The sequence below is a fragment of the Phocoena phocoena genome, chromosome 16 (genome assembly GCF_963924675.1).
Source record: "Phocoena phocoena chromosome 16, mPhoPho1.1, whole genome shotgun sequence".
NCBI lineage: Eukaryota > Metazoa > Chordata > Mammalia > Artiodactyla > Phocoenidae > Phocoena > Phocoena phocoena.
This window is the reverse complement of record NC_089234.1, coordinates 78,098,031-78,112,754: the sequence shown is the minus strand read 5'-3', so window position 1 is coordinate 78,112,754 and position 14,724 is coordinate 78,098,031. Positions and strand designations below refer to the sequence as shown.

Below are 14,724 nucleotides of genomic sequence, written 5' to 3'. Positions count from 1 at the left end.
GATTCAAAATATACACCTAGGCTTTACAGTTACTCTGGCTGAAACAAATGTACTACTAACAGTAAAAGTCAGGAGCATACTTTTCAACTGGTAGTCTAAATAAATCATTTTAATTTTAAAAATCATGAGGCTAAAGCCACTGTTTGAGTGAGATTTGCCTCTTTATTTTATAAGCTAGCAGAAAAAAGGAAGGAAGTTAAAACAACAAAAACTCAAGTTGATAAACTATTGTGCTTGCTAGTCGGGAAGAAAAGAATCAATGACAATTATTAGTTTGCTCAGGATGAATCTGTATTTCTCAACTTAAACATGGTCCACATACACTGGATTGTGGTATAGTAGTCACATGTAAGTCTAAGGAAATCTGTTTTCTAGATATTATCTTAAATGCCCCCAAGGTACAATATTTGACTTACATAAACTGTCAAATGTATTCCTGTTGCAACAAAATTTAAGTGAAGTTTGTATTTAACTTAAAAAAAAAGTTTAAACTGGAAACCAGATCTGCTTTTACAAAAACATTTGTAAAACATAAATCTAAGTGACAGAAGTTTTGGTAACTAATACTTACTGATCATCTGTTACAAGTTACACACTATGACAGACAGAGTACAAGTAAGACAGAGTCCCTACCATTGATGAGCTTACAGATTAGTAGGAGAGAAAACAAATAGAAAAATAAATATATGTACATATGTATGTACACGTATATATGTAGGCAAAAATTTCTACAAGCAACAGTAGTAGTTTAGATTAGCAAATCGAGTGATTAACTTCTCCTAGGGTGAGGAAGGTGATAGTTCTCAGAGGGTTTCCCTTTACAGAGGGGACATGTCAGTAGGATTTAAAAAACCGAACAGGACTGTGTCAGGCTGACAGGGGGAGGGCACTGTAGGCAGAGGTATTGGTTTGTGCAGAGGTGAGTAGAAACGAGGTATGTAATTTGATGTTGCCGCAACATAATGTTCATAAGTAGAAGGGTAGGGAGTTAGTTCCCTGGCGGTCCAGTGGTTAGGACTCAGCACTTCTGTGGCCTGGGTTCAATCCCTGATCAGGGAACTAAGATCCCGCAAGATGCACCATGCAGCAACCCCCCCTCCCCGCCCCCAAAAAAGTAGGAGGGTATACCAAGAGAAGTGATATAAAAAAAGGCAGGGGTGGGACTACAAAGGGAGGTTCTAAAAGTGAAGCTTGATTTTCAGAGTGATAAGAAGCAACTGCAGAGGTTTTAAGCAAGGAACTGATGGCTCCGAGCATTTTAAATAGAAGGCAGTGGGGAAGGAGACTGAAGCCTGTGAAACTTTTACACTACACACCGTCATAGATCACTATATTATAAAACATAAACTCTAAAACAATCCTATTTCATTACTAGTTGCTTACTATAGTTAAATGGCAGAATTTTATAACTTACCTAAAATATTATATATTAACTTATCTTTGTTTCCTAAAAACATGAAATACAATTCACTTCATGGTCACGTATTGCAGCTTCACTATCTGCACCATTACCCCAATAACTTTGATAAAGTTGTCCAAGAAACCATTAAAGAGCACAGTGGTGCAATGTCACTAGTAATATTATGAGCATCTTTTCCCGGTACTTGTCATTGCTAGACCTAAAGTAACAGCTACAATAAAATATAAATTTAGCTCCTTGATCCATATAAATTGACAGATGTCTTATTTATGGTCTAATTAGAACTATCTACCCAACTGTATTAGATAAAGTCATATAAGATTCTCTGAATTAAAGAGATATTAATCTTTACTTTTTTTGCTATTTATTCCTTTAATACTAGATGGAAGACATATTTTATATTTTACTAGGTATTTTAATAAAATATGCAGATGTAAACATACTATGAGGTGACAGCTGTCTACATGATGGTAAAAAGCATATGAAAGTAGAGTTTTCCTATATTAGGTAGGGATTTCCTTAACCATCTGATAAACAAAAAGCACAGCAAGATTAACAAACTTTTTCCCTTTTTATTTTTTTAATTGAAGTATAGATGACATACAATATTATATTAATTTCAGGTGTACAACGTATTGATTTGACACATACATTATGGACTGAAGATTAAGAAATATTTTTGAGGTTACTGAGATAACTATACTTAATATTTTTAATTTCACAAGACCATATTTCTGTTTTAAGGTAAGCAAGCAAACTACTTGATCATGATGAATATCAAAAGTACAACTGTATTATGAAATACTTCTAATGTTAAAAATATTTAAGTGATTAATGACTTTAGCCAAATCCCAACTCACCAAGGAAACATGTGTCCTTCATTTGAAAAGGCATCAACTATGTTCACTCACCTCCTCTTCACTGCTGTTGTCCTCCTTTGCTTTTTCATCATCTTCCTCCTCCTCTTCTTCCTCTGCTTCACTGCTAGAACTATCTTCTTTCAACTCAGTCTTCCAGTTAGCAGGAATAGTTCTACTTTTGTGAAACTCAAGTGCCTGATCAAAGGCTGGAAAGAGACCATAAACTATATCAACTGGAGAAATTAAGACAACTGATTTGTCTAAAAATACTAATAGGATAAAGAAATAAAAAACTATTGTGCTGCCACCACTGACATTTATGAAGTGTTTGCTATGAGCTAGGCGCTATGCTAACTGCTTTTCCATGCAGCAACTCATTTAATTTTAACAGTTTTAGGCATTAGGCACCCATTTTATAGATGGCAAAACTGCTACCATTTTTTTTTTTTTTTTTTTTTGCGGTACGCAGGCCTCTCACTGCTGTGGCTTCTCCCATTGCGGAGCACAGGCTCCGGACACACAGGCTCAGCGGCCATGGCTCACGGGCCCAGCCACTCTGCGGCATGTGGGATCTTCCCGGACCGGGGACGAACCCGTGTCCCCTGCCTCGGCAGGCGGACTCTCAACCGCTGCGCCACCAGGGAAGCCCAAAACTGCTGCCCTTTGAAGGTGACTTAGGTTCCAACAAAGACAAAAGGGGCAGTTTTCTTCTTTTAAATGAAAATTAGGAGTGTCTAGTAAAAAATACTTTAAGATAGGTAAATCTTTAATCGTTTTATCAAAAAAAAGAGATTATTAAACAGTATTATATACCAGGCACAGAGTCATTGTAGTAACACACAATACCTGAAAATATACTATAAATATGTCCTCTACATTTTTCGTTAAGCCTGAATTAAAATTATATTAACAATTAGCTTAAACTAAAATTAGCTAGTTATTCTCACTTTATAATAAATGGAAATAAATTCTAAACCATAAATTCTTGATGATTTTTAACCAGTCTACATAGCATATTATTTGACTCAGTGAACATGGGCAAAGAAAAAATAAACAGCTATTTACAATGCTAAAAATCAAGTAAGAGATGCAATTATCACGTATTCCTTAATAAAATATAACTACGGTTATAAGAAATGCCAAATCAAAATTACTTTGATCCCTGTTTCTACCATCCTCAGGAACTAATATTTTATTTACTAGGCAAAAGCCAGAATACAGTAACAGCTGATGATATTGTTCTTTCCCATTTTTAGACTATTGTCCCAATTATAAGCTAAAAAAAAGAAAAAGAATACCTATGATAACAAAAGGCACATGGGTTTACAAAAGTATAAGTCGCATAGAACCAAATGTAACTTTAAAGACTTAAAAAAAATTTTAAGACCAAAAGAATATTTAATCCTCAGAAATACTTTTTACTTTTTTCTTTTTTGCCCATGCCACACAACTTGCAGGATCTTAGTTCCCCGACCAGGGATCAAACCCAGGCCCCAGCAATGAAAGCTCCAGAGTCCTAACCACTGGACCGCCAGGGAATTCCCCATCAGTTTTTAAATTAACTATAATTTGTTCCAAGATTATCCTTACCTTGTTTTAATACAGCATCAGGCTTTGGTGCAGTGTCACTAGTAATTTCATGGACATCCTTTCTTGGTACTGAAGTACTATATTATTTTTTTAATTTTAAAGGAAAAAACCCACAAAAATACAACAGAGATTAATTAAGAGTCCAATTACCTACCACAGAAAGATACTGAAGACATGGAAACACTGACATTTACAATGAAAATGATTGCATACAGGGTTGCAAGTCCCAAATAAAATGCTAGGCAGGATGTTAAAATATGTAATCATCTACAGAAGGACCCCACCTTAAGAGATGTTTTATAAACAACAAGGTATTCTCAAATATCAGAGGACTTAGCTAAATGCAATACTAAGAACACTGAAACACTGAAAATAATAAATTAAAATGTCTGGATAGCAGAATGCATCAATCCAATAAAAAATAAGTTGAATAGCAAGAATTGGCCATCATCTTAGGATAAGCACAAGAAATTACTAAATTTAAGACTGGAAGAACATGTACTATTTTATAATGTAAAATGTTCTTTTAACAATTTTTTTTTAAACTGAATTCTAGGTTCACAAGCAAACTTCTAACATATAATTTAAGGTTTTTCATGGAACTCAGCAACCGTAAGGAGGGGCTGGATGCAAGCAACTGGGAGAGGTTCATTCTATCATATACATCACATATTTCCTATTTTACACTAATAAATCATCATTCATCTTTTCTGCACTTGGTTTGTCTCAACCAACCCAGAAAAGCCTAAAAACTATTCCAAATACATTTTTCAGCCTGCTTTTTTGAACTTTTTATTTAAAAATTTCAAATATATACAAAAGTAGACAGGACAGTACAATGAACTCCCACATATCCGTTACCCAACTACAATAATCATTAACTCAGAGTCACTGTTTCATTTATACCCCTACCTACCTCCTCCCACCCCAACTGGATTATTCTGAAGCAAATCCCAGACATTATATAGTTTAATTTATAATATTTCATTACGGAGCTTTAAAAGAAAATTGTTAAAAATATAACCATATCATTATCACACATTTAAAAATTCACAGTAATTTCTTAATATCATCAAACCAGTATTCAATTTCAGTGTTCAGATTTCTCTGATTATCTCCATTTTGTGAAACTGAGTTTCATAGACCGTTTTTAAAAATCACATTTCAGAACTTGAAAACCCAAACACCAATCTTAAAGCATGATGATCCTCTTAAAGTATAGTCACCCAATAAGGCAAAATATAAAATACATGCATTTTCTAGTCACACAATTCTTCAAGAAAGAAAAAAACACAGTTTTTCAGTTCCAGAAAAGTTCTACATGAAAGGTCACTTTCTTAATACTTAACATACATTTATAGTAATTCATTTTAATCCTCAGCCTACTGCAGAAGTCGAATGTTACACAACAGGGTAACACTAACCCATTTAGACATAATTAAAAATGACAGAAAATCCTAATTAGACATTCAAAAACAATAAATATATCAATATCAATCAAGTATTAGATATGGTAGATATATCGAATTTTCCTCAATAAATCATCAGCTATTACATAGGCAAATACTGATAAATCAGACAGCACTTAGAGTCTGGTTTAGAAAAGACCAAATGAACAAGAAAAGACATATCATAAGACTACTATACTTAATGATAATATGAAAAATGACCATACTCTGAAACATCGTGTATGATGAGAAGGAAAAGCATAAGGTCATTGGAAATAACTAATTTATAATTTACCATCCCAATCTGGAAAAACAGCATATTTTTCATACCAAGCGAATTATACTTACAATTTGCCATCTTTGAAAGATCGAACAAGAATATTGTCTTTTTTCACAGCAATTTCATCACTACAATCAGGACAAACCACCTTTTAAAAAAAGTGTGAAACTATTATAACTAAAAGCACATTTATAGATAGTTATATAAGTATCAATTACTTAAATCCTTTTCAAAAATAGTTTCAGCTTAAAATTTAAAAACTAATTTTAGTTTGAGGGTAAACAGCTACACACACATGTGGGAACACACACACGTAATTTTAAGTTTATATCCTTCCCGCTCTCTGGATTAATCCACATTGTTTTCTTACACAGGCACAGTGTTGAGAGCAGAACTGTGGCTATGACTAGACTGAAGCTGTGGACAAAGTCTAGGCAGAAATAGAAAGCTGGAATGAGAGTAGCTCAGGGGTGGAAAAAGAGGGAGGGCTAGTCCTAACAAAGGGTCTGCAGCAGGGCTATGAGAACAGCAGGACCAAAATGGGATCAGATATCAGAACCTTAATCAGAGCAGTCTCTATCTTAAAAAAGACAGAGATGACGTTCCACTGATTACTTACATTTAAATATACACTTTAACACATGCTAAAATTTCTCCATACTACTACCCACTCTAAAAAGTAAGCATTTTAAACTGGGTACCTTCCTGGAGTCTGTATAAGATTTATTATGAACAAAATAAAGATTTATTTTATTTGAAGTCATCTCAACTATTACTTAAAGGATAAAGCATGCCTTCCCAAAGGTAATACTAATGTAAGACACCTATAAATTTTTATTATTTTAATCCCAAGATAGCCCACTAGATATACCAAGAACAATAGTATATTTACAGCTTTTAATGAAAAATGGGCTAAGTAAGTATGACAGATTTAAGGACTGTCTCATTAGCTCTGAAAAATGACACAATAGTACATAAAGGCATGTATTCTCACCACAGGTTTGAGAGGAGTGAGAAACAGGTAAGTTCTAGTTCAGTCTTTAAAAGGTTAACAATTTCCATAATTGTAACTGCACTGCATTAAGCATTGCTTAAATGTTGATGGCATTATGAAATAATTCACTCATGAAAGTCTTTTACATGCGTTAGCATCTACGAAAACTTTCCTATCATTTCAAAAAAGTCCAGAAGTAAGTACTTAATATCTGTTCATTCATTCATCCAGTCACTCTACAAATATTAACTATTTCATCAAGGTACCGTACTAGACCACAGAGGCCTAGTCAGTCACCGTTCCTCCCCACAATGAGCTTGTATTCTAGCTGGAAAGACAAGCACTAAACAAGTAAGTGTACATTTATTTAACTGCTATTGTGATAAGTCTTTATCTAGGTGGTCAGGAACCACTTTCTTGAGGACACAACATTTAAGCTCAGCTTTGAAAGCTGAGTAGAAACTGGCTTGACGAAGGATGTATGTGTGTACACGTGTGTACCACAGGGCTGCGCTGCAAGCAGAGGAAATGCGAAGGGTCTGACACAGCAAGCAGTGGAGCCCATTCCAGGAAGCAAAAGGTCAATGTAGCTAACTTTCTGCCTGGGCTGAATAAGTGAGGTAAACAGAGTTCAGATTTGTCAATCTTGTATGCCATGTTAATTCTGAGGATAAAATCTAAACTCTTCAAGGGAAGGATCCAAAGCAAGATAATGTCATAATAGAATTGCCTTTTAAAAAATTACTTTGACTGTCATAAAGAAAATGGACCAGAGAAGGACAAGAGTTGGAAGAGATGAAGCTACTGCAAATCTTCCAGGTGAGAGATGGTGACCTGGATGTAAAGTGGTGCTGATGGCAAATTAAAGGAACAAGAAATATTAGCGATAATTAGGGAAGTGGAGAGATGACAGAGAGATGACAGAGAGATGACAGAGAAATGCTTACATTTCTGCCTCATGCATATGGTGTCATTCACAGGGAGAGGAAACAATGGAGAAGGGTCATGTTTGGGAATAAGGGAGGAGAGAATAAATTTAGCTTTAGGCTTATTAAATTTTGAGGTGAATTAAATTTTGAGGTGACTAAAGGGCAGCCAAGTGGAGATAATGATAGATAGATACCCAGGTCCAGAGCTCAGAGTAGGGGTCTGAACTCTAAGCTATAAACTTGGGAGTAAACAGAATAAATATCAGGGCTCTAAAACTGTGAGCCAAAATCACACATTTTTTTCTTTCTCATGAGCTTAGGATTTTGAAAACCACACACGTGACAGCTCTGGCCAGTGCTGACGATGGCGTGTAAGTGGGTTCACTCTCCATTCTCTTACAGCAACTACAATCCACATTTTATCCCATTCACCCATGCATGTGATTTTCTTTGGTCCCTAAGACATTTCAGTTTATTATCTCTGCAACCAATGCTATAAAAGGGGATGAGATCACCCTAAAGAGAATACAATGTGATATATTCTGAACCTTGAATAACAACATTTAAAGCTTGGTTGGAGGAGAAACAGTGAAGGAAACTGAAAAAGAGGACTGCGTGAGTCAGGGAAGCTAAGATTTCCTCCCCTTAAAATGGGGGTAAATACCACTTATGTTTCAGCCTCAATTAGCATTAAATGAGACCATGTGCTTACATGAACAAGCTAGCACAGTGCCTGGCCAGGAGTGCTCAAAACATGGTGGCTATTAATAGTTCCTAGAAGTATGCAATTGTTCTCTAACATGATGTTACCAAGCAGTTGTTAAAATTTACTCAATTTATAAACACTAATTTTAAAAATAGAAATACAAATACTGTTTATGTGATTATGTCAAGATTGTTTGATTCAAAACACAATTTCTCACTCTAGTTGATAAAAATTATTTATCACTTTCCAAAAGATCTCAAATTTGTGGGGAGGATAATATGTATCACTAATGCTAAGATTTTTAAAATAATGATAAAATCATTGACTAAGCAGATTACTAACCTTTCAGTATTGTATATCTTTAAATATTTTTCTCATCATCAAGGAAACTATTTAGAAATTATGATGAGAGAATCTTAAATTAATACTGAAAATACTAAAGTGCAAATTTTAATGTTCCTTTTGTTTTAGAAAAAGACACACAAAGCTCTTTTAAAACATGTTTTCAAAAGAAATTCTTTCAAAGAATCTTAGTGCTTTAGGAAAAAAGAAATGATCACATACACTGACACTTCCGTTTTTAGCATGCCATTAACCCAAAGCTTGACAAGTTACTTAACCCTTCTAACACTCAGTTTCCTTATCTCTAAAATGAGGATAAATAATACATACGTCATAATCAGCATAAAGACCTTAGCACAATCCTTACACATAACAGGCATCCAATAAATGTGTAATGGATAGATGGATATATGCAAAGGTAAAAAGGTATCATAAAGTATTTATACTTATTCAAATAATTGCCCTCATCAGTTTTAATTATAACTGTAAGAGTTGACAATTATTGGGCATTTATTTTGTGCAAAACACTAAACACTTGGGATAAAGAATACAAAATGTTTACCGAAAAGGATGAAAAACAGATATCATTTGTAGACAACAGTAGAAAACAAGATTCTGTTCTTCTTTTGCAGCCTTTTGCATGGTAGATTTAGAAGTTTTAAAAGTTTGCATGAGGAATTTTTCACCCAAAATTGAGCAGTGTAACATACCTAGCCTCTAAAATTATCATGATTTTCATCCTTTCTCGGATGACTTCAGGAGTTCTTTGTACTCAGAAATAACTTTCAAAGTAATTTTGTGTGAACTGAATGATGCTAAAACCATTTCCCCATTTTGTACCTATGAAAAAACACTAGTAAGAAAATCAACCGTTTTCTTCATGAACTTATATAGTTGAAAATTAAACTCTTTCATACTGAAGTTACTCACCAATGCAGGAAACCATAGTGCTTTCTTTTTATCCAAACTAACGTAATCTACACATACAACTTTTCCTAGCAGCTCATCAATCTGTTTCCTATCATCCTCATCTTCATCACTGGAGGATGAAGAAGACTCTTCCTCTGGTCTAGGGAAAGAAAAAAAATGAAATATTTCTATTTATCTTCACAAAGAATAAGCACACCAAGCTGATGAATACAGGTATTCTAGAAATCTTACCCCATTTCCTACAACCTACAGAACGGCTAATTTAAATTTTTAAATAATTTTCTAAATTTCTAAAAAATAATAATAATTTTAAAAAGGTTATCATTAGAGGAAAGCAATCCATTTTCCTAAAAATCTTCTGGATTTATTTAGTGCTATTTTAAAACATTAAGGGAAAGATCAGAACAGAATAACACTGGTCCCCAAATTCTCAAAAAGCTAAAGGCTCCATATGAAGCATCCCAGTACTGCACTAAAATATACTAGATCCTCCTCTCAGATTAAAGGAATTCTGGAGATGGCAGTTTTACACTCCCAGGACAAAGCTAATTTTATTTATTTATTTATTTTGGCCATACCACACGGCTTACAGGATCTTCAGTTGCCCGACCAGGGAATTGAACCTGGGCCGCCACAGTGAGAGCACGGAGTCCTAAACTTTGGACTGCCAGGGAATTCCTCCAAAGCTAATTTTAAATAGGGGAAGGCAGATCTTTATTAATGGGGATCAGGCTGAGGAGAGGAAACACTCTGGTAAGAGATCACCATTGCTGTCTTTAATATCAAATATACACAAACTACATATTCATAAGATGCACAATATGGTTCTTTTGTATTATGTTAAAAACTCCTTGGGCTTCCCTGGTGGCGCAGTGGTTGGGAGTTCGCCTGCTGATGCAGGGTACACGGGTTTGTGCCCCGGTCCGGGAAGATCCCACATGCCGCGGAGCGGCTGGGCCCGTGAGCCATGGCCACTAATGGGAGAGGCCACAACAGTGAGAGGCCCCCGTACCGCAAAAAAAAAAAAATTCCTTTCAGTTACACTGTATATTGGACTAGTAAGTTAGAAAAAAGAAAAAGGAACTATACAAAACCATCCATTTGATGTTAGAGGAAAGTATAGTAAAAAGGAAAACAAAAACAAAAAAAAATTCTGAATCTGGTTCTGAGAAAGCCCACAATTAGTGGTAAAGAAAACAGATTCTAGTAACTGTGATCAAAATGCCCACAATAACTGTAGTGACCTAAATGGGAAGGAAATCCAAAAAAGAGGGGACATATGTATACGTATAGCTGATTCACTTTGCTGTACAGTAGAAACACAACATTGTAAAGCAACTATATTCCAATAAAAATTAAATGGGCTTTATGAATCAAAAAAAAAATGCCCAGAATAAGTAATGATACTAAGAAAGCTGAATAAATAGACTGCAAGAGAATGAGAAAAATAATAAAATAAAAATGATATTTTATAAAATAAAACAGGATGACAATATAAATGTCATCCTTTTATATTTATATATTCCAATGTATTCCAATATATATTTATATATTCCGACGTAAATATAAAGGAAGCAAAACCTATTATAATACTATTAAACATTTTAGAGTGACAGGCGGAATATCACTATCTGATTTCAGTGATCACTCAATTAACCTAAAAATTGTCCCGTGATAAAAAAACAAAGCAGGGCTTCCCTGGTGGTGCAGTGGTTAAAAATCCACCTTCCAATGCAGGGGACACAGGTTCGAGCCCTGGTCCGGGAAGATCCCACATGCCGCAGAGCAACTAAGCCCGTGCACCACAACTACTGAGCCCACATGCCACAACTACTGAAGCCCGCATGCCTAGAGCCCACGCTCTGCAACAAGAGAAGCGCACCACAATGAGAAGCCCGCGCACCGCAACGACGAGTAGTCCCCGCTCGCTGCAACCAGAGAACAGTCCGCGTGCAGCAACCAAGACCCAACGCAGCCAAAAACAATAAATAAAATAAATCATTTTTTTAAAAAAAGCAAATCTTCAAAATTTGCTACTGAGTAGAACTACTGTACTTCAAATGGCACTTAAAGCAGTTTAACCCTGACCTAGAAAGTAGGTAGCAGGAAAAATCAACACACCTTCATATTAGCAGAGCATAAAACCTTACAAATTGGCACAAAGCTTGGGATAATAATGACAGACTTCACAAGTCTGATTTCTACTTGATTAGAAGAACTTCTCAAGGACAACACAACCAAATTTAAAACCATAATTACTGCTTTTTTCAAAGTAGTCACAGAAGACTCATTCAGCTGGGGTTTTATGGATACCCTTTCTGCCATTATCATTAGCAAGACAGAAAGTCACAATGTCACAAATAACATTAATCAAATTTGTAAAACATAGAAAGAGAAAACTGGGCCTTACTTGGCTAACAATGTCATCTGCAACAGTAATGAAAATCCTAATTTCTTTCATAAGACTTAACAAATGTGAAGACTTCACACACGATAAAGTTATATATATAAAAATGTAAACTGACTGGCTACATAAAACATCCATCCACTTCACATCATGTCCAGACTCCACTCCAAAACCATTCCCCACTCGTGGACTAGATTTCCTCCTCCCTCTCACCTACTCAAGCCTTTATTCCAGCAATGCTCGCTTCTCTCTCCTGTATCAATTTTTCTGCCTCTACTAGATTGAGTTCTACCAGTATAGTGTTATTTCTAAGAAAACGCTGTTACTTCTCCCACTTAAAAAAACAGAAGATCCCCTGGCCTCACTTTCTCCACCAACTACTCCTCCCCTTGGCAGAGAAACAGCCTAGAATGCTTTATCCCCAGACATTTGGAAACTTTTTCACCTCCTCTAAGTGTCTGTTCAAATGTCACCTCAATTACGTTACACTGATCACCTTATTCAAATTTATAACCTGCCCATCCCAATTCCCCCGCCCAACCTTACTCTTATTATTTCCACAGCACTTACAAATTTATCATACTACATAATTTACTTAATTCTTCTGTTTTTTTCTGTATTGTCCATCTCCCCGCATACGAGAGAATATAAGCTCTAAAGGCAGAGGGGTTTTTTTGGCTACACCGCAGGGAATGTGGGATCTTAGTTCCCCAACCAGATATCAAACCCATGCCCCCTGCAGTGGAAGCGCAGAGTCTTAACTCCTAGACCGCCAGGGAAGTGCCCTGGAGATTTTATAAATACCTGTTTTGTTCACTGATATATCCTAAGTACCTGAACAGTGCTTGGCACAGTTCAGATGCTCAATAAATATTTGTTGACTAAGTAAGTGAAGTGAATAGGTTTATTTCTTTTTACTGTGGTACTTCTGATTTCTATTTCTCCTGAAATCACAAAATGTATACAATCAGTATAATGTATACAACCAGTATTAACCATACCATTATACCTAAGGCTCCTTTTAACTTTACCTTTTAGTGGAGTTTAGCCAGGAAATTGTTTACATAAGACTAGTACTCAGTAAACTGATATACTAAAATAAATGAGCATCAGAAATACGTTAAGGGAGCAAAGATAGAACAAGCAGAGAGTCTGCTTGGTGTTTATTCCCCTCTGACACTGTTGCTTCTCTGGTACCAGGTATGTGTTCATAGAGCCACAACAAAATAATGTACTGTCTCTGAAATAATGTCTGATGATGCCACTGGAAACAAAGCTAATTACATGAGAACGTTTACTAAACAAACTAACAGCTAGACACTTAAAGCTGATCACACATCACTATTAACTGTAAATTAATTGTAAATCAAGTCAGAAGAACTTTAGACAAGACACTTGCCAAAGAATATCAAATAATGAGGTACAAATATAAAATTGAGCCAGAAACTGCAGAGGCTCAATCTCTGAAATGAAATTCGGACTTTAATGATCCTTATTCTTTCAAACAACTAACTCAGTTTCAAATTTTGTACAGTAGATTAAACATCTGTATTAGTATCAGGAAGACTGAACACGTGTAGCTTCTTAAGAGATTAAAACATACAGAACATAAGAACATGTACAGACTTAATAAAAGTGTTTTAATTTTTTCCCAATTTTTATCAAGAAGGAAACTAGAATCAAATTCTCATATCAGAATAAAGCAGTGAATAATATAAAGAACTTCTGGACTTAGATAGTGGTGCTGGTTGTAAAAATGTTGTGAATATACTAAAAAACACTGAACAGTGAATACTTTAAAAGGGTGAATTTTACATGTGAACTATACCTCAATAAAAAAAATTTTTTTAAAGGTCTGCAGACCTGTATACCAGGTACAAATCACTAGTTTATTGGGTAAATCTTAGCACTGTCACTGGGTAGAACCTGTACCCACAAATAATCTCTAAGAAATATCATTATAAGCCTTATTATGCTCTATCCTTTTTCTGAAGGATAACAGCAAGTAGACTGCTATCCTACAATAGCAGTTGCATATATACTTTTGCCAGGTTATTGGAAAAAACTTTTGAGGGAGAGGGGCACAAATACTTCTATAATTTCAAAATTCTATTCTTTAGGTAGAATCAAAGAAAACCTCTGCATACAATGTAAATTATAAGGGCAAAATTCACTCAGGTTATACATAATCAAAAGGATCAATAACTTGCTTTAATGATGATAATCTTTAAAAAATAAAATATCTGAATATATTAGGATTAAAAGCAGACTATATATAAATAAAACAATTAAAGGAAGGTATCAAAAATAATTTTGGGGGCTTCCCTGGTGGCGCAGTGGTTGAGAGTCCGCCTGCCGATGCAGGGGATACAGGTTCGTGCCCCGGTCCGGGAAGATCCCACATGCCGTGGAGCGGCTGGGCCCGTGAGCCATGGCCGCTGAGCCTGCGCGTCTGGAGCCTGTGCTCTGCAACGGGAGAGGCCACAACAGTGACAGGCCCGCGTACCACAAAAAAAAAATAATAATTTTGGAATGGCTGGAGGCAGATTAACTGGTATGTATGTAGATTAACAGTTCTTAAAAGAAAACAAAGGTAGTGATATACCATTGCAACAGTGGAGTCTGGGGAATCCTGGGAAGAGATAACCTTATTTATCTTTGTACAAATTTTAAACGGCAATCAGAGAACCATAATGAAGACCTTTTTGAGTTGAGTAATGGAAGAGGAAATGAAGGTCAGATAAATGACCTTAAGATCCAGGTTCCAGACTTTGTTGCAGAAAATCACTCTGAAGAAAGGGGAGAAAGAACTTTGAGG

The 14,724-nt window shown here is 35.5% G+C and overlaps 1 protein-coding gene across 1 annotated transcript in view; it reads right to left on the bottom strand.

The window, feature by feature from the left end:
* ARID4B (AT-rich interaction domain 4B) overlaps positions 1–14,724 on the bottom strand; it is a 125,623-nt gene that overhangs the window by 44,690 nt on the left and 66,209 nt on the right. Inside the window, exons 8-11 of the mRNA XM_065894836.1 lie at positions 9,500–9,638; positions 5,667–5,746; positions 3,871–3,947; positions 2,332–2,486 (exon numbers count right to left, since the gene is read on the bottom strand). Coding sequence (XP_065750908.1) covers positions 2,332–2,486; positions 3,871–3,947; positions 5,667–5,746; positions 9,500–9,638 — 451 coding nt within the window. The remainder of the gene's footprint in view (positions 1–2,331; positions 2,487–3,870; positions 3,948–5,666; positions 5,747–9,499; positions 9,639–14,724) is intronic.